This window comes from Poecilia mexicana, unplaced genomic scaffold, assembly GCF_051168715.1.
Source record: "Poecilia mexicana isolate PSO_F unplaced genomic scaffold, ASM5116871v1 scaffold_22, whole genome shotgun sequence".
In the NCBI taxonomy this organism is placed as follows: domain Eukaryota; kingdom Metazoa; phylum Chordata; class Actinopteri; order Cyprinodontiformes; family Poeciliidae; genus Poecilia; species Poecilia mexicana.
In genome coordinates this window covers 23686477-23707647 of record NW_028263391.1, presented here as the reverse complement: position 1 = coordinate 23707647, position 21171 = coordinate 23686477, and the positions used below count along the sequence as shown (strand labels likewise).

General features: G+C 36.3%; 1 protein-coding gene across 2 annotated transcripts in view; it reads left to right on the top strand.

Moving 5' to 3' along the window:
• myo6b (myosin VIb) overlaps window positions 1–21171 on the top strand; it is a 43380-nt gene that overhangs the window by 1441 nt on the left and 20768 nt on the right. Inside the window, exons 2-16 of one of the 2 annotated variants that reach the window (XM_088002600.1) lie at window positions 3405–3551; window positions 7367–7436; window positions 7517–7590; window positions 8465–8594; window positions 8885–8990; window positions 10170–10225; window positions 10307–10404; window positions 10824–10988; window positions 11774–11854; window positions 14266–14446; window positions 15768–15912; window positions 16820–16977; window positions 17685–17776; window positions 18069–18141; window positions 19650–19777. In XM_088002600.1, coding sequence (XP_087858726.1) covers window positions 3435–3551; window positions 7367–7436; window positions 7517–7590; window positions 8465–8594; window positions 8885–8990; window positions 10170–10225; window positions 10307–10404; window positions 10824–10988; window positions 11774–11854; window positions 14266–14446; window positions 15768–15912; window positions 16820–16977; window positions 17685–17776; window positions 18069–18141; window positions 19650–19777 — 1674 coding nt within the window. In that variant the 5' untranslated portion in view covers window positions 3405–3434. Of the gene's footprint in view, window positions 1–3401; window positions 3552–7366; window positions 7437–7516; window positions 7591–8464; window positions 8595–8884; window positions 8991–10169; window positions 10226–10306; window positions 10405–10823; window positions 10989–11773; window positions 11855–14265; window positions 14447–15767; window positions 15913–16819; window positions 16978–17684; window positions 17777–18068; window positions 18142–19649; window positions 19778–21171 lie in introns of both variants that reach the window. The other variant, XM_088002599.1, reaches the window with a different exon arrangement.

The following is a 21171-nucleotide window of genomic DNA, read 5'->3' as shown; positions in this document are numbered from 1 at the left end:
GCTTTCAACATTTGGCTCTAATTATTTATGTATATATAAAAATTAGAGGTCCATGTGGTTTTTTGTCAACATTGGTTCCTGATTTGGGTTTGATTTCTTGCCGTTTTAATGGCTGGCTTCCTGTCTTTTCTTATTGACGTCACATTTTGTGCCACTATCAGCGTTTATAAGCCACCATAAAGAGTTCTCAGTTCCTTATTGTTCTTGATTTGGGTTCAGTGGCTGATCCTGAAATATCTTCCCTCAATGCAAAAACACAAAGTCTACTTTTGTCTAATTTCTAGTTCAAATATCGTAGTTTTATTTCAAGTGTACTAACTTGCAAGATAGGAGCATCAATAATATTGATGAAAATCTAAATTAATAATTTGGAGTCTCGATCCACAGAAAAAGTTACAAACATTTACATTGTTGTTATGGTATAAAGTCATTTTAAAAAGACAATGTTTGTTTAAAATGGGTGCAATAATGCACTGCTGTCTTTTCACCCAAATTTGACAAATTGTATGTTATATTCTATTGTATATTATACTTAGATTAAATGTTTTTTTTGTAGAGATGCATCAATAAATTCACCAGACAATCCAAATTTCCTTTAATCACCTTTGATTGTTGAGCAGTAGGCCAAAAAATATAATCTGTTTTTTTTATATGTTCCTTATTCAATAAATGCTTCAAAATTTAGAAGTAAGCACATGAAACAACTTGAACATTTTTAGTTTAATAAAGGTCAGATGAAGGTCAGGGGCAGCCTAACAGACTGGAGCAGTGCTCACATTAAAGAAGACGAAGCACAACTCCAACTATAGTCCTTTTTAAAAATATATAAAATTTGAATCTGATAGGTGCAACTCTACTTTCCTGTTTTTATTGACAGCAGTCATACAGCACATTATTGCTGCAATCTTAAGTATAGATACCTTGTATCATACTGCGAGTTGCATAAGCCATATAATTTATCATGCTGCAGGTATCTCATATCAGCTTAAGTAAGTTATGTTCTATAAAATTACATTAGAGACCTTAAATTTAGTTTGTTTAGACTAAATCATTGCTATGCAGCCTCAACTCAAACATTGTAATCAACAAATGTAGAGAAATGGTGTGACAGTAATGTCTGACAGGTTTGATCTGAAGAACTTTATCAGTAGTTTCATCACCAATCTTTTTGAATGTCCAACCCCTGAAGACGAATATCAGCTATAAGATTTATTACAAATGTTTATAGTTGTTAGCGTCCAATCAGATCGTTTTTTTTTAAAGCACAAATTAACTTCTAGTGGGGGAAGAGAAGCAACTTTGTCGTCTATCACCGTTTGCTGATATACCAGAAACTTTGGAATCCAAAGGTTCCACTCAGAAAATTTAAATAAAAAAGTGAATAATTATGTTAAAATCGAATCAAAATTATCATGTTAAAGTCCCAGCTATAATAAGAACGCAACGTTTTTACATGATTATGGAAATTATGCCAGTATCATCATCAAATACTGTGATCAGCAAATTAATATGCAGCAAAATCAATTGCTGTTGTCACATTTTCCTCACCCCTGTTTTTCTCTTTCATTGCAATGCTTCCAAAACCATCTGTGACCTTTATCGGCGTTGGCTCTCACATCTGTGCAGGGTGCGACTATCTACTCCATCCAACAGGCTTTGCTGTTAGCATACAAAGCATCACTTGGAATATAACTGCCAACAAATATCACCTTTTAAACAGGATTTTTACATTAACCTTTACACATCACTGCATGTGCTGAATCTACCCACTATGAACACAACAGCAGTGTTCATAGTGGGGTATGTTCCTACATGTCAACATGATATCCTTTGTGCTAACATTAGCATATTTAAGAAACGCATGTTGCCTGATTTCAGATAAAATTAGCTAAAATTTACATCAGTGTTGGTAACATTGCTATAATTAGCTAAAATAATAAATGAGAAATGTTTGTCCACATGCTAGTGATTACCCATATGCAATTAAGAGCATTTTAGCTAACACTGGCTTATTACTTAATAATTGTTTGTGTTTGTTTTTGCATACTGAATGGAGTATGTTACAGGCTTTGGGCTGTATGTCAACATGCTATCCTTTATGCTAATATTAGCATTGTTAGGAAACATTAGCATATTAACTAATTTTAATAAAAAGAAAAGCTAAACCTAACACACTGAATGGGGTGAGTAAATGTTGACATGCTAGCTAAAGACAGAAAGGCAGCAGTGCTCCATGAAGCCCAGATTTAAGAAGCAGCCCAGTTGGAGGAGAGATGTGTTACTCTGGTCACCCTTGCAATAAATCAGCTTTAAACAGAACAAACAGTAACTTTAATAGTTTTAAAGCTGTAACTATTTAAATCCGGTTAACTATTCCTGATAATCTTCATTTGGGATGTTCATGTGGGGTCACCTGAGGTCATGCTACCCCCTGGAGTGATTGCAGGAACCCTGCGGGGCGTATTCTCAGTCACATTGGACTGGGGAATCCTCTCTTATAAGATCAGAAGGGGAATAACAGGTTAGTGGAAAGCAAAGCAGACAGCAGCAGCTGGTCCAGTCCCAATCAACTAATGCAAAGGACTGGGAAATGTCACTGCTGACAGCATTGAGTTCTAGTAGCTACTCTGATGCAGCTTTTCTGTTTCACCTAACAGACTGCAGTCAGATGATGTTAGAAAATGTGATTTAGAAACATATGGAAAGCTGATGTCAATCTGTTTAGTATTAGACAAGAAATTTGGTGAGTAGGACTATTAACTGCACTGTAAAAACCAAATCTTACTAAGTATTTTGGTCTAATTTCTAGTGCAAATATCTTAGTATAGTTGAAATAAGACAAAACAAGATATAGGAGCTTATTTTAGCTGAATAATTTCTTAATATTGATGGAATGTGCTAGTTTCACCGGCAGATTATTTTATTTATAACATAGGAAAAACATTTTGTTATAAGTAAAATAATCTGCCAATGGAAATAGCACATTTTCACCATTATCAAGGAGTTATTAACTTAAAACAAGCTCCTATATATATATATATATATATATATATATATATATATATATATATATATATATATATATATATATATATATATATGTCTTCCTGAAAAGTTAGTTTTTCTTATTTCAAGAGTTCTTAGATATTTGCACTTGAAATTAGACCAAAAGTATTTGGTAAGACTTTGAGTTTTTGCAGCTCTGATAACAGACTGAAGCGCCCTTTGTGCATTTGAAGATGCATTTGGAAGTTAGTTAATTTTAGAAGCTGCGAATCAGGTTTGGTTTTATGAACGGATGTAAAAAATGCAAATCAGGGGCTAAAAACTTTGCATATTTCTGCAAAAACAGTTTTTTATTTTATTTGTTACCCACCTTCCTGTTCCTGTCGCTCTCTCAGCAGCGGTGCGGCTCGGCTGAGCGGAGGTAAGCCATGGAAGATGGGAAGCCAGTGTGGGCGCCCCACCCCACCGATGGGTTCCAGCTGGGCATGATCTTTGACATAGGAGCCGACGCGCTCACCATAGAACCGCTGAACCAGAAGGGCAAGGTGGGTCATCGCACTGCTGCACACAAACTGCGACTCTCAGCACACAATCAAGTTTCACTCTGAACATCCAGCGAGAAAGATGATGTGCATCGGCTTGATTTTTGTGCTTTGTTCTCAAAAGTGTCGCCACTCCGCTGTCAATACAAGGTTTTCAATGAGGCGTTTCAAGGTTTTTTGGAGACATTTATCCAAAAATGTCTCCAAACTTTGCCAAATGTGTTTTTCACATCAATACTGGGAATTTCTTTAAACTAAATCACTGATTACCATTGAATGACACTTAGTACATATAATATAACCATTGGTCATGACATTTACTCCATTTACATGCAAAATGTATCATTGTGCACAGTATAAAATATAGAATAATTATGAACTGAATGCTATTATTTTGACTCCAACTGGAAAACCTTTATAGAAACGCAGTAAAACAGTAAAAAAATAACTTTTTGAAGTATAGCTAACAAAGAAAAATAATAGTAATTACATCAAAATTATGAGTGTTTTACTACAAAGTAATGAACAAATAAATATGAAATCCTTACTAGTCCCCCGAAGGAAGTGACGTGAGGGTGAAGGAGCATACGCTCTACATTTCTAAGGTGGAAGCGAACGCAGCATACGTTCGCTCTACCCCAAATTTTTCTGCCAAAAATAAATTCTGTGAATAAATATTTCTGTAACTTTCCTTCAGCCAGTCTCCAGTGTGATTTCAGGCTGGAAGGCGTCAGCACAACAACGTGCATAATGGGAGAAACACGAGAGACCACATGTACAGAAACATAAATAAGTAAAGAGCAGCAGCAGGTGTGCTGATAGCGTTGCCTAGTGAGAGAAAGAGAGAGAGAAAGAAAGAAAGAGAGAGAGCAGCTCATTAGGAGGTGAAGGCCACCTGTTGCACCTGAGTCACCGCCTCAGCAGCTACTAGATGCCTCTTATTCTTTAAATAATTTCATAAATCTTTTGAAATTCTGTCTTAATGTATTGATAGGAGCTTTTTCTTAAACTGTAAGGTGTAGTTTATACAGAAACACAACAAATTCAGTGTCTTTTCCTAAAATAAGAGTGTTTTATGTTGCAGCTTTTCTACAAACACACAAGACAATTTTATGCTAAATCAGTTCAGCTATCATACAACACAGAAGATAAGATAAGATCATGTATTCGTCTCCCGTAAGAGAAATTTGTCTAGGAAACAGGGGCTATAAACTGCAGTACAACAATAAAAACAGCACATCCAAAAAGTACAACAGGCATAAATAAATGCATAAAAGCAAAAAAAAGAAAATGGATTATGTTTGCATAACCGTTAAAATGGCTGCATTTTGTTGATTTCAATGCAACAAATGCAGATATATCTCAATAATTTAGAATATCCTCAAAAACAGTTTATTTCTATTTTCTACCAGATGTTAATTTAGTTATTTTAAATATTAAATAATAAATAAATTCTACCCAGTGGAAGCTCCTGTGTTTTAATTGTCATACATTTCCAAATGACTGAAAATTAAAAGTACTTCTATTTTTATTTTATTAAGCTAAGTAAAACTGGCAACGATCATGAAGTGGAAACGTACAACAGCACCATCCCTTTCTCACAGCTGTATTTACATATTTTGCTGCAGATAATTTGTTTAATTACTTCCAGGGATGCAGCGCTGCATTTTTCACCTCGACTTTACTGCTTCCTCTGAACTTTTCCTGCTCCTATGAAAATTATGCATTTGCAAACCATCTGCATGCGGAAATCAGTTCCTGATTTCTGAGCTGGAATGTTTTCAGGATCATTAATATTTGTTTGTGTGATGAAAAAAATCCCTTTGAAGTTGAAAACATCTTTGTTTTAGAGTCTGATCCCCTGAAACATGTCAGCCGGCTCATTAGCGGCTGTGTTTCTGCGTCGGGTTTTATTGGTTAGCCGTTATTCACACAGTCGTTATCGTGGATGACCACGTCTGTGTTTGTGCCAACATCCTCCAGGAGGCTCACAAAGCTCCCCTTGTTTACGATCACCAGCTCCCTGTGGCAATAAACCATGCAGCATTGTGCAGCCGGCCGGGTTTACACTGCCAAGCATTAATATAGAGATGTGGAGGCCAGCCATTAAATATAATGGAGTTTATGAAACCTAAATACAGTGTAGGAGTAAAACTTATGTTTGTCCTGATTGATTTGTCACCATTAATAATAGAGCAGCTTTATTGGTTCCTATGAGTTCACCGTCATCCTCATCAGGGCTGAACAAAGCGATTTTAGTTCCCTGAGCAAATTGTGATGCGGGCCCCCATTTTAAAATCAACACCAGATGCCTCGTCATTCCTAGGTCACTCTGTGTGTGTGAGATACGCTTCAAAAACACAGTAATATACCCTGGACACCCCAGATACCCTGAATAATTGTCACAATAAGCAATAAATCAATTAATCGCACAATAAATTAAAATAAACTAGATAATTTCCCCTTTCGTGATTTATAATTTTTTTTTTTTTTCTCTCTTTCTACCAAAAATTGGATGACAAAAGTTTTCTGTCTGGTTCTTTGGTCTCAACTGGCCATTTTTTAAGGACAATTTTGTTTACTTCAAAATTTATTTTATTTGTTATTTATGTTGTTTTGTTTATTTATTTTGCTTAAGTAAAATGTCTTCAAGTTCTAGCATTAAATGTTCACTAGAACTTAAAGTTTATTGATCGTTGAGAATGTGCCATTAACATTATATCACTTGATAAAACGGTCTCAAAATAACAATATTATCGTTTATTGCAATAACGTTTGGTTGGTTATCGTGACAGGCCTTCCTGAAATAAGTCACTATAATAACTTATAAGTTACTTTCAGCACAAAATAGAAGCTTGTTTGAAGAAAATAATTCATTAATATTGATGAAAAAGTTATGCTTCCACTTGCACATTATTATGATTATTATTAAAATCATAATAATCTGCCAATAAAAGTGTGCCATATTATCTTAACTATTTAAACACTGAATTTAGAAGATAAACCTCTTATGTATGTACCAACTCTAATAATAATGTGGTTATTTTCATGTGTAATAGCATTTATTTTGTATTATTCAAAAACAAAGATATATTTTTATCATGCTAGCTTTTCGCTCTGGTGGTGTAGAGCCCCTAAGCAGCCGCTTCATTTGCACATGCCTTGGGCCGGCCCAGATCATCATCGTCGGCTCCTCACTCAGTCAGATGTTCAGATCCTGTTGCTCTCCCTCCAAATTATTCATCACGCTGCCATGTCTCCCCTTGTTTCTCTCACAGCCGACTCGTTCCATTGAGTTTGTTTCCATTGACTCAGAGACGAGCAGCCAGAGCAGCAGTAACTAACACATCCACGCAGCGTTGAACATCATTACTGCCGTCTTTAAGCGTGATCAATCCTTCATGTTTATGTCGGGTTGATTTGATCTTCTCTGTGCTTAACACACACATCTGGCTTTTATGCCCCATTAAAAATGTTTCCTACTATTTCCTATTTCTAATAACATGGGAAAAATGTCTTATTTTATATTAAATAATCTTCCAGTGGAACTAGTACTTTTTTAAAGAGTATTAAAAAATTACTGACTTAAACTCGTCTAACTTGCTGAAAAGTTACTTATAAATTAGTTTTGACTTATTTGACATATTTGCACTAGAAACTGCAGCATAAATACTTAGTAATATGTTGTGTCTTTGCAGTGTAGCAGCTAATAAAGGGTAAATAATGTTTGCATAACTGAACCAAACACGCCTTGTGTTTCTGTTCTTGTAAATGTCGTGGTGTAAATGTTACCATCACTGATGTGGCTCATGTTTCAGACGTTTCTGGCTCCTATGAACCAAGTCTTCCCAGCAGAGGATGATGTCAACAAACACGTCGATGACAACTGTACGTTTCCAGTTTTTAAAAGTTTCACTTTCTTCTTTTATAATTTGACTTCAGTTGTTCTTTCCTTTCTCTCCGTTCAGGTTCCCTCATGTACCTAAATGAAGCCACGCTTCTCAACAATGTCAGAATTCGGTACACTAAGGACCACATCTATGTATGTTTTTACTTCTGTCTATAATTTACAGCCTTGAAAATATTATATTTTACTACAGCAATTAATAGATCAGAATATTTTCCAAAGTTTTGATCTGCTGGTGCTGATTTTTCTGTAATAACTGCAATATAAGACGATATAAGAGCAGAATTCAGAATATTCATCACCTTCCTTCTGTTACCAACTTCAAGTATTTATATGAGAAGCAAAGTCTCACCTCTAATAGAAACTAAATAAGCTAAAATCATTAAAAATAGGCAGCTTGGTTTAGCCTTCCTGTTATCTGTTGAAATCTTGCTCTCTCTTGCTTTCTCCCAGCCTGAATGAATCACAAACATGTGGTATTAAATAGGTTTAATAGGTTTTTATCTCTCCACTCCTCGGCCTGATATTGATAAGTGCTACTTTCTGCTAAGTGGAAGAGTCCACACTGAAGAGTGTTCCCTGATCAGAAAAAGGTCGGATTATTGGCACTCAGAGGAGATCATGATGAAAATCATACCAGCTAATTTCTCCTTGCATGCACTTAGGTTGTTATTATGGTACAGAAATGTTAGTACTGACTTGGATTAAGTAGCAGGTTGCAGAGCAGAGAGATAGGATCTCCGTCCTTGACTCCCTTGGGAAGAACTTCCAGGTGGTACCGGGGGGAGGTCAGACCCGGGTCAGACCCGGAAACCCGGCCTTTACCTCACTGACTCACTTAGGAAATTAGAAACAGCTGGTAGATGAAAAATTCAAGACATGAAAACCAGTAGAAGGTGTGTCTTGCTCGTTTTCAGTGCTCTCTCTTTCACCTCTGTTAATGTTTTTGTTGAAGAATCTAAATTATGCATCTGCAGTGGCTCTAACTGTGCATGTGCTTCTCCTGCAGACGTATGTGGCGAATATCCTGATAGCCGTTAATCCTTACTATGACGTACCGAAACTGTACGGGCCTGATGCCATCAAGTCGTACCAAGGAAAGTCGCTGGGAACTCTGCCACCCCACGTCTTCGCTATAGGTGAGAACTCACCTGTCAGACTGACGCCGTGCAGGTTAATGTTTGCAAAAACGCCGTGCAAACTTTGAACTTCCTGCTCACCGAGGATGACACTGAATGTCCAGAAGCAGGCAGGAAGGAGGACTGATGAGTTTTGAAAGTCTTCACACCACGATGTTTGATTTCTATAAACTTGTTCTGTTATGTTCTACACTACAGTTTAATAAGTGAGATAATGCATTATTTTATTTAATAAATGTGCACGGACAATAGGAAATGACATAATCAGTGCTCCATTTTGTTTGTTGTAGCGGATAAAGCCTACAGGGACATGAAGGTTTTAAAGATGAGTCAATCCATCATCGTTTCTGGTGAATCTGGAGCTGGAAAGACTGAAAACACAAAGTTTGTCCTCAGGTATTCCCTCTTTCTTTCTTTCCTCTTGTGCTCTGATTTATTTCAGGTTATTGTTAAAGCAGTTTTCCAATTCTTCATAAAACCATTCATGACCTTCAGAACATTTTTACCCTGAGTGTATAAATGCTTTAATGCATTTTATTTCTATTTGGTGCTGCAGACCAAAAAGAAAGTTGTGCTTTGAAAAATACTTGGTTGTCAAACATTTGAACAAATACAAATCTGAAGATTAAACTGCGTTTGTGTTTAATACTCATAAGTAAAATCCATTGCATCCATTTGCTTTTGCCAGTCTCCTAAGTAGATAAAACACACTTTTACTTTTTGCAAATTTTTTATCTGACAAATATTTTGGTGTTCAGTTAAACTATAATCAATTTTTTTAAAATCCTAGTTTAGCTCACAATGTTTCAGTTCATTTTTAGAAAAACTAATTGGAAACACTTTTTAACACCTTTAAAACCATTTAATGTTCAAGCAATCTGTTACAATTTCATTTCCTTTAAGGTCGACCTCATTCCCATCATATTTGGTTAATTTTTTGTATTAATAAATATGACTAAAAAGATATTCAGGAAAATAAAAATGGAAAAAGTGGAATTTAAGAAAATAATACTACAATGGAAAATCCATGCCACACATTTCAGATTTTTTAATTTGAACAATAAATACATTAGTTATAGTGATTCATTAAATCGCATCCAGTGAAATACATAATAATAAGGTCTTGTTATTAATATAAAAACTATTCTTGACTTGTAATTCAATTATGAAGCTTTTTATTCTCATGAAGTTAATAATTTAGACATTTTAAAGATAAAAAAACTTTTAAACAGATGTTTTCTCTCAACAAAATCTAGATTTTAAATCTAGAGTCTTATCACCTGAGTTCTTCCTCAGGCTGTGACCTGCAAACCAAACAGAGACAAATTTAAATTTATGAATGACACAATTAGAAAATCTGATCTGCAGCTTTTTAGTAATAAAAATGTTCCTGAGGACGGGAAAACAAATCCAACATTAAAACATAGAACTACTGCTTCAATATTTAATAAACATAATAACCAATATCACTGTGTCTAACTTCATTGTTGACTGTGCAGCTGAATACCCAGCATGCACTGCTGCTTTGCAAGGTAAAACCACCATCTGTGTTTATTTTTCTGCTTCATCCTGCAGATACCTGACAACAACATATGGCAGTGGTCAAGATATTGATGAAAGAATTGTGGAAGGTAATCCATGACCACGTTACTGCTGGATTATGTGTGCTTTTGGGGTAATTCTCACTGTGATTTTTATACTTTATGCTCCAGCAAATCCCCTTCTGGAGGCATTCGGAAACGCGAAAACCGTCCGTAACAACAACAGCAGTCGGTTTGGGAAGTTTGTAGAAATTCACTTCAATGACAAAGTAAGTGGTGATGACTTTTTCAGGTTTGTTTACACTTAAAGCAGAAATAAAGTAATTTTGGTTAAATTTCTAGTGTAAATATCTTAGCACATTTAATAGGACAAAACTAACTTACAAAGAACTTGTATTGTTTTAAGACAATAGATCTTTAATTTTGATTAAATAATGCCAGTGAAACAAGACATTTATTCCATATTATAAGTTAAAAATGTCCACTTATAAGTAGAACTTTTTCATCAATATAACGAATTATTTACTTAAAACCAGCTCGGAAGTTATGTTTGTCTTATTTCAAGTGTACTGCGATATTCGCGGTAGAAACTTAACCAAAAACACCTGGTGAGATTTAGTGTTTTTGCAGTGTCTAAATAATTATTCATTGACACACCTGCTGCAAAACTTGTCTTGTGCGTCACCAGAACGCCGTTGTGGGTGGATTCGTCTCCCATTACTTGTTGGAGAAATCCAGGATCTGTATGCAAAGCAACGAGGAGAGGAACTACCACATCTTCTACCGGCTGTGTGCCGGGGCGTCTGACGACCTGAAGAAGACGTTACACCTCGACTCACCCGATAACTTCAGGGTCAGTGTGCAACAACAAGCTCCTCACAGAAGTGTTCATGTCCTTCAAGTTTGTCATGTTTGGTCTTTTTAAAACTACAGATTTTAATGAGCAGATTTCATTTTGGGATCCGTCTCTACCAGCTTTATGCACCAAAAGTTTTTAAAAGATTTTTGTTTTTGACCAATCTACTTTGGAAAATAGATTTTAAATTTATTTATTTGGGAATTGCATATTTAAATATACATTTCTATATAAAACTGATATAAGATTGTTAAAAACATCAATACAATTTTCTTTTTATTATAATATTCAGCAATCGGCTGATATAGCTTCATTCATATTATGTAACTGAAATGTTGTATTATATATACTCCTGCAGACCCCAATAAGAACATTTAAGGGAATCGGAATAAAAATGCACACCGCACGTTTCAGATTGTTTTCTGTGAAAACCACACACCTTATCCAGAAATGGCAGACACATTTTGTAGCCAACCAATATTGCGTCGACTGACATCTGACTGATTATTTTCAGTTCAGTTAACTAAACTATAAAAAGTTTTTTTTTTTTTTTTTTTGATCTGAAACCAGAACAAAACCCGCCTCAGGCTGTTCCTGTAAATGTTTACCAGCATCGAGTCCCCAAGGCCTCTTCCACATCAGCAGAAGCTGCTGTGTCATGCCACTTCCTTCTAATTATTCAGAATAATATTGCAATAAATCAGGATTTCTCACCAAGGATGAGTTTAATATTTCCGAATCTTGACATTATTAAACAGTTTTTGTCTGGATTGTTTTTGCAGTACCTGAACCGAGGATGCACCAGATACTTCGCCAGTAAGGACTCTGATAAACAAATCTTACAGAGCCGCAAGAGTGCTGAGGTAACGTTCCTCCTGTGTCCCCCTAACGTTCAATTTATGGTGTTTCTAGACCATAAATTACTAGCAGAGAAATGAAATATTCTAGTTTCAGCGGTAACGAGGATTCTCTAAAGTGCAAATTTACTTTTTAAGACAAATGGTTATGTAGTTTGGAGTAGCAAAACTTTTTAATTAATATTATAAAATAATAGGAAAACTTATTTTCCTCTCAAAGGGACAAATTATTTCATTTTTTCTGTAAAAACTGCAGAGTTTTGGTGAAAATAGATTTGTTATACAGAAGGTGGTGCATTTTAAGGTTTTAATTTTGTTCATTAATATGATAAATGTAGCTAACAGCTAATGGAAAACCCACAATATATGAAAATTACATCAGATCAATTTAAAAAGAGGCTTCAATGCAGAAACACTGCTGACTTGGCAAACTGCAAAAACACAAAATATTCCAAAGTATTTTTATTTTCCTGCCCAGTAAATATCTCGGCACACTTGAAATAAGACAAAACTAACTTATAAGTAACTTCAGCAGAATAGAAGACCTTGTTTTAAGTCAACAATTCCTTCATATTAATGAAAAAGTTCCGGTTGTACTGGCAGATTATTTTACTTATAACATGGGAAAATGTAAGAGAAATAATCTGCCAGTGGAAATAATACTTTTATCAATATAAAGGACTTATTTTGTGTTTTTGCAGTGTTTTTGCTCAGCACACAGTTGTTTACATCAGCCACAAGGAGGATTAGCCACAAAAGGTAACGGAAGGGAAAGTTGAATTTTAAGTTTTAAAATAAAGCCAAAGCATAAAATATTAGCATTTTCCTTCATGTAATGTTAATGTTTATAGACTATTTTGTTAAAAAAAGCACATTTTACAACTTAATGAAGAAAAGTTGATATAAAAAAGAATATGCTGTTAATTTTAGTATCACTCTGCAGTGAAAATTCATTAAAATTATTACATCAAACAATTAGAAACTCTTAAAACCTTCATTTGTTGTTATATCTGTATTTATAAACATTAGTTGTTGTTTTTTTATTATTGTTAATCAAAGTTTGATTCCCTAACAAGGACCTTGGCTGCATGACTTCCACACCATGTTTTTGACTATTTCCTGTCTGGATACTTCAAAATAAAAGTATAAAAATATTATTTCCTATTGATCTGATGAAAATATTCTGAGAAATTTTGGGTTTTTATTAACTTTTTGCCAGAATAATCAGAATTAACACTTGAAACAATTAAATAAATTCACTTTTCAGTGAGATCCTAATACATTGTCTTTTAAACTTAATAGGTTATATTTGTATCTGTAATAATAAAAACTGCTTCATTTGAAATCAGTCGTGTTAATCATATTGTTTGCTAATAATATCCATAATCAGTAATTGAATGATGAACGTCCTGTGATGTAAGTAAAACTGATTTATTCGTTCCTGATGATGTCATTTCCTCTCCTGATGATGTCATTTCCTCTCTGTCCCGTCGCTGATAATAAACAGGAAAATAAGGTGATTTGTTTTTCCTCCTGTGTTTTTTCTGACTTGCCGTCAGAGTTTTCCATGCTCTCGCTTTTAGTGAAAACAGGAAATGGGTGCATGAAGTTTTTTTTATTTTATTTTTGTTTTGCATTTGCATGCCAGCTTGGATCTGGGTTTGGTGTTGCTTAATTATTCAGCTGTCTTCAGACCTTGAAGGCACGGCTGCAGAACTTCATGCAAATTTCACATGCAGCTATGCCACCCTCTTAGAAAAAAAAAATGTCCTCCTTTTTTAAATACTGAAGAACAATTCATCTTCAGTGATCACTTTACAAGATTTATTGTGATGCAGAACCATTCTTATATATTCATGGATCATTATTTTATTCTTTTAGTAACATTTTGTTGTTTTTGTTGTTCCAAAGGTGGAAAAATAAAGTAAAAAACACATACAGAGATAAACCTGTTGCTCTATAAAGCTTGCTGAGTTCTGCTGGTGGAGGCATTTCTTTGTTTTTCATATTTCAAACCTGTTTTGCAGTTTTATAGTGTAAAGTTTGAATAGGGATGCACGATATATCGGCACTAACATCAGTATCGGCCGATATTAGTTTTAACATATCGGTATTGGTTCAATTAAACATAAATAAACTGGGCCAAAATAAACAATCTTTCCATCTTGTTGCCATTTATTTCTGGAGGTTTGTCATGTGCCTTGCAGCAGTGCTGCAGCAGTGCTGCAAGGCATCAGCAGTGATCAGCTGATCAGCAGTACGATGGGGCTGCATGGGGTCATGCAGCCCCATCGTACATAACAGCAGTATTTATATCAATATCGGTCCAGATTTTCATATCCGTGCATCCCTGTGTCTGAGTGACTTGATCTGAGCTGAATTTTTTAGCCTCGGTTTACTTCCTGACTCCTCCACAGCATGTGAAGCTGGGCGCTCTCCGCGACCCCCTGCTGGACGACCAGGGCGACTTCAACAGGATGTGTGTGGCGATGAAGAAGATCGGCCTGAACGACACGGAGAAGCTGGACCTATTCAGGGTCGTCGCTGGGGTTCTGCATCTGGGAAACATCGACTTTGAAGAAACTGGGAGCTCCTCAGGTGAGAAACAAGCGATAATCAAGAATATTTTATTATTTAGGCTCTAAAAAACACAAACCCTGGGTTGGATAATCAGTTTATTCCACGGCTTTACAAGCATCATTCAATTCCACCTTTTATTTTTTTGCTGTTTTATGCAACTGATGATCTTGAAGTAGTTTATATTGATTTCTACCTACGTTTTTCAACTTTTCTTCTGTCATATTTGGACACAAAGTTTCTGTAAACATCCATTTTAAAGTTCTGCCATAGATTTTTCAGTTGGATTGGGTCCTGGTTTCATCTAAACCTTTGATTGTAGCTCAGGCTGTACTTTTTGTGCTGGAAGATTAACCTTCATCCCAGTCTCACGTCTTCGGCAGCCTCTAACAGGATCGTCCTGGATTTACCTTTGTTTATCTTTCCATCAACTCTGACCAGATTCTCCTCCACTGCTGAAGAAAAGCATCTTCACACCATGATGCTGCCACCACCATGTTTCATCATAGCGATGTTTGCTTTCTTCTTCCCATAAAGTGCAGATTTGTGACTTAGATCTCAGAGTCGAATCTCTGCAGCTCCTCCAGAGTTGGTATCAGGAAGTGATCTAAATCCAAATGTTTGGAAACATTTTTAGGTTTTTATTTGTTACAAAAACACACCCACATTTAAAATGTATGTTTTTTCCCCCACAATTATACACTATTTTCTGTTCTAGCACCTAAAATTTGAGTTCAGGTTTTATGACAAAATTTATTTTCTGCATTTAATTCAAATCAGCTCAACTTCCGATTTGATGTTTAATGTTTTTTGAACAATATTCCACTTTATATCTGGGTTTTGGTTGTGTTTGGTTTTTGTTTCAGTTTTATTTATTGCTTTTGGATATTTAAAATATCTTTTAAACTTCATGGTGAACTTGCATTATTATTCTATTATCAATATATTACCTGAAAAATGATACATTGTCTATCACAATAATTTATTGTCCAGTAAGATGTGATATTGTGACAAGTCTAATCTTTCAAGACGTTGTGTATATGTTGCGTTTTGTCATTATTTTATTTGAACAAAGTAGATAAAAATTGTTTTTTTAAAAATCTAAGTGGTATTTTCATACATTTTTGTAACTGAAAAGTAAATTGTAGCCCTTCAACAGCAACTTAGTTTGAGGAGGTAATAAAAATGGAGATGCTGCTGTTTATTGGTCAGTTTCTTTCTGTTGTCCGTTGTGAAGGTCGTGTCTCTGTTTCAAGACTCCAGTAAAAACAAAACCCTATCAGGACGCCTCGGTTACGAGGTTTTGTTGTTTATTTATTTACTTTATTGCTTTTGCTTCCAGGTGGTTGCACCATTAAGAAACAGTCGGACCAGACGTTGAAGTTCTGCGCGGAGCTGCTGGGTCTGGACCAGGACGACCTGCGGGTCAGCCTCACAACTAGAGTTATGCTCACAACAGCAGGGGGCGCCAAAGGCACGGTTATCAAGTAAGGAAACCAGTCCTGCTTCAGTCAGAAGGATAAACATTGAGGTGATTTCAGTGAAATAATCAGAGTTGAGCTAAAGGAGATGTTTCTCTTTTTCCTAATCTGTCTCTCTGCATGCCCCGTGAGTTAAACGAGCGTATGCAAATGAGGATATGATATTAACACTGCTCCTCTGTACTTTGGTGGTGATGCCATGTTTGGCAGATGAATATTTCAGAAGGGGCCAGCTGCTGGCCTGGCCTGGAAGTGTTTCCTCCACATCAATAATGCAGCTTGTGTCTGAGGAGGCAGGGGAGCGTGGCTGCAGCGCACTGAAGCCCCGGTGTCTGGGGAGCAGGTGGAGCGAGGGGCGGGGCCCCTTTGTTACCAAGCTGCAGATACATCCAGGCGTCCCCTGGGAGGGAAAAGTCTTTTAACTCATCAGATGAAACATTGCAGCTGATGAAATTAACTGTCAATGAGAGTAATTGTTTGGTAAAAACAAGAAAATCTGCTAACAGGCTGATTGTTTTAGATGGGCTTCTGTATCTGAAGGGCTTTCTGAGCCAAATAACAAAAGGAAGTAGAAGGAAAAGAGATAAAACGGCTAAAGGGGCTATTTTAAATTAAAATTCAGCTTCTTCCCAGCTGGGACAGCTCAGTCGAACTCTTTGACCTGCACTTTGTGAGATCAGGCAACCTCTGTGAATAATTCGAACATGAATGGTGAGAAAAGCGCCATTAGAGATTCAGGTAGAGTTCAAAGTTCAGGTTTCTTTTAAAACTAAACTCCTAGCTGGAATATTAAGCTCCAAGCAACTTGAAAGACGCCACTTTAGAAATGGGGCTGATTTGGAAAAAGTGAAAACAGAGCGGCGCTGTCCCAGTTAGACTTTCTCTCACTGCCCCATTTTTTGTGTCCCTCCAGGGTTCCTCTAAAGGTGGAGCAGGCGAACAATGCTCGGGACGCGCTGGCCAAGGCCGTGTACAGCCGCCTCTTCGATCACGTGGTCAAACGGGTCAACCAGTGCTTCCCCTTCCAGGCGTCCTCCAACTTCATCGGCGTGTTGGACATCGCCGGGTTTGGTAACGACAGATCCGCTCTGAGAAACACTGGTTTACTAGGAAAACAGGGGAAAAAAGTTTTCTAGGAAAAAAAAACATTAAAATGTCTTAAAAGTGGGAAATTTGCTAGAAAAAAAATTTAATTTTTTAAATTAATTTCAGAAGTTTTCTAGAAAAACTTGAAGATTTCTGAGCTCCAAAAGTCAAATATATGGAAGAAAAAAAGTCAAAAAAATGTAAATTAATCTCACAAATTTACTAGAAAAATTCTGAAAATATCTGAGAAATGTTGAGATTGATTTCAGAAATTTTCTAGAAAAAACAAGAAGGTCAAAGTTTAAATTTCAGGGAAAAAATAACGAGATGAATCTCAGGAATTTTCTTTAAATTTTTTTTGTTTTATTTCTGAACTCCAAAAGTAAAAAAAAATCCTAAAAAAAGCAGAAATTTAATCCCTTTTCTTTATCTTCAACAGCCTTAGTATTATGCTGTACCTTTTACCTGTAATTTGCCAAAATCTGCATTTCTTTTCTCTTGTGCCTCGTTGAGGAGGATGTTGCCTGTGTGTGTGGCCTGATTTTTAATTTAGCTAATATGATGCGTAAACACACTCCTCACCAGGCATCTTGTTGGAGAAACTCATTTCCTCGTTCCTATAATTACTATCAGCTTTGCATTTATTTGTCAGGGCTTTAATTGAAATGTATCTTCTGTTTTTTGCTCCTCAGAATACTTTGAGCACAACAGCTTTGAACAGTTCTGCATCAATTACTGCAATGAGAAACTGCAGCAGTTCTTCAACGAACGCATCCTCAAAGAGGTGGGTGATGAGCCAAACGCAAAAAAAGGAAACATTGTTTGCATGCGGACGATTTTTCTCTCACTCTGCTTTCTTTTTCGCTTTCTACGCCCACATTTCCTTTGAGCTTTCCCATTAGAGTGCTAATTTCAGCTTTTTTCCTCTCCTGTAATGTCATTTAATTAGTGGCTGTCAATTCTGGTTCTGCTCAGTACTTATTATATAGAAGTTGTTAGTTTGAAGCTTGTTGGATTGTTTGAAAACCTGGAAGAGTTTCTTTCAGTGTTTGATTTCTGTGTCTTGGTGGTAACAGGAGCAGGAGCTCTACCAGAGGGAAGGGCTGGGGGTGAACGAGGTGCATTATGTGGACAACCAGGACTGCATTGGTGAGTTTCTGACTGAAACCTTTAGGATATTTATTTACATGAACATTTGGAATCATTATTACAGTTTGTAAATTCATCATCAGCTCTGTTAAAGTAAAATACGCATCGGTACACTGAAGTTGTTGCACTAATTTGTTTTCTTGCATATTAATTTGCAGTAGATTCAGTTACACTGTTCAGTTGTGATTAATTATGTGCTTCACAGCAATGATTTTAGGAAGAAGAAACCTGAATTATTCAGAGGAATCCCCCAAATACACCGCTGCTCAGTAGTAAAGAAAAATGAGACAGAATGATGCTGGTTCAGTGGGAAGGTGAAAATGAAAAATTTGGACCAACTTAAAACGCAACTTTATGGAATAACAATGTTGATGCTGCACATAAAAGCATTTATTGCAACATAAAGATGTTGAGCAGCTAACTTGAAATCCTGAGATCGTTTATCACTTGATGCTTTTTTCTCCTCTTTCTATTTATTTCTGACACGTCTGAAGTACTGAATTAGACGGAAACCAAATTTTACAGTATTAATGCTGCTTTATTTATGTACAGTTCTAATGGAAATTAAAGTAACAAATACATAAAATATTAAATGTTATCTTAGTGTCCATTTACAATAACTATCACTTCTGCTTTACATGCATGCTAATATTTTTAGAAAATGCCGCTAATGAAGCTAAGAAATAATGTTTCTATAAAGTGTTGAAATGACTTCGCCCCTCATATCCGCCCAGCCACGCGGCGTTCACCTGAATCCGTCCTCTGGGATCCGCGTCACAGCCGATACATGCAGAAACGCAGACTTCCTGTTCCTCCCAAAGCGTCCGTGTCTGTTTGACTGAAGGGAGACGGTGCGCTGAGTGTCGGAGGGTTTTACGGCCCCTCAGCGCCGCGAGGAGCTCAGATTACGCCTCTTGTTTTGGTTCCGTTTGTCCTCGAATCAATCCTGGAATTAATGAGTTGAAGTAGTCCACGTACCAAGGTGAATGAGTTTGATTTGTATTTCAAAGGTTGTGATTATTCAGGTGTGAGGCTAACTGACAGCAGTGAATAACATTTATGACTTGCAAATGACCGTTTGGGATGGCCATTAATTCACTCATCAATCTTCTGCATTTATGCACAGGTGCTTGCTCATGCTAATTTTTCTAAGGTCCTTGGCTGTAACATTATTCTCTGAACAGCGTGTTGGATGAATAATTCAAACATGTGTATAAATGAGCATCCAGGAACATGTTTTATACTTTTTAAATAATCAAATTCAGAAATGATGAGCAGTGGAAGTTTCAATGAATCCCAAAGTCAGAAAAACATTTTGTGATTTTGTAATTTCTCAATCATGAACCCAATTTATTGAAACTCGTCTGAAAGGTTCGTTTAAGACGTAAAACTTTGATGTCTCACAACATCAGCAAAGCCAATCATAATCCCTACTCAGCATAAGTTACTGGACGTTAAGTGTAAACAGAAGCTGTAATCCTGTGGTGGATCTTTAAATTTCTGTCCAGATCTCGTGGAGGCGAAGCTGGTGGGAATCCTGGACATCCTGGATGAGGAGAACCGGCTTCCTCAGGCCAGCGATCAGCACTTCACTTCGGCCGTTCACACCAAACACAAGGATCACTTCAGACTGACGGTCAGACATTTGGACTGTTTTCTGTTGGCCTCATTTCTGGTCTTTTTGGTGTTTTGGGAAGACGTGACCTCACTGTGAAACAAAACCTTCTGGAAGGATTTCAAGTGAATACAACTTAATTCTCATCCACTTGTGGTTCGTACTCATCTTCAACAAGTGGAACTTTTGGATTAAAAAATGCTTAATGAGTTAATCTATTTAAGTTGAGTCAATTAAAAGAAAGCAAAGTATTTGGCAAGTTGTGATTATTTTGGAAACGGGTAATGTTTTACGTTACAGATGTTTCTCCACTTCTGATTAAGCAAACCAAAGAGAAATGATTTCAGCATTGAAAGATAAAATATGCTCTGATGACACCATGTTTATTTAATGTATGTAGGTTAACAAATGCAATGTTGTTGTTGGTAATAATCAATTAATCACATGACAGATGAAAAACAGATCAATCATTTCCATTTGTGGGATTTATAGTTTTTCTCTTTTCTCTCTTTCTACCAAGAACTGGATGATAAAAGTCTTTAATCTGCTGCTTTGGTCTCAACTTGTCCTTTTTTTGAAGGATATTTTTGCATCCTGAGACTTTATAATTCATTTTATTTGTTTCTGTTGTTTTGTTTATTTATTTTGCATCTTTAAAATGTCTTCCTGCTCCAGTGTTAAATGTTCGTTAGAATTTAAAGTTCATTGATCTTGCATTTCCATTTTATTACTTGAAAAATTTCTTATCATGACAATCAGTCTGAGCTTCTGTACAACTAAACCAAACGTATCAAATCTGTTTTAGGTTTGCGGTACTGAAGTCGCACATCGTCACTTCACTGTTTAGTTGCAATGATTGATTCTTTTGAGTCTCTTGGTTTGCATAGGTTTAAATGCAGAGAGTCTATGTTCTGTTCTTGGTGTCGTTGTGATCAGTTTTGCAGCTCTGAGTGACGCACGGTCCCAGTCCCTCCCTGGTCGCCGTCTTTGTCCATATTGTTTGCCAGTCTGCCTGATTATCTGCCAACATGAAATTCTTTAAAGACTCTAGCCTTGACACTTATTCAAGCCCGCCATTAGAGGTGGCTGGCTGCAGCGATGCCATTGTTGTCTCTTAAATGAAGACTATTCTGTGCACGTAATAGGGTGAAAAATGAAGTTTGAATGTGCTGTGAGCCAACATTTCTACTGCACGTCTTCTGCAGCTTTTCAGAGGCTCGTTTTTCCTCAATTTTCCCTCAATTTCTGCCTCCGTTTTTTTTTTCTGTTTCATTGTTGGTTGGAATGATCAATGTTTGGACCCTTTCACAGCACTTAAACTCAACAAGATGAAAGTGGCATTCAGAAATTCTTGAGCCTGCTATTCAAGCACACTCATTGAATAAGTACAACGAATCCTTGAACTAAGTTTTAAA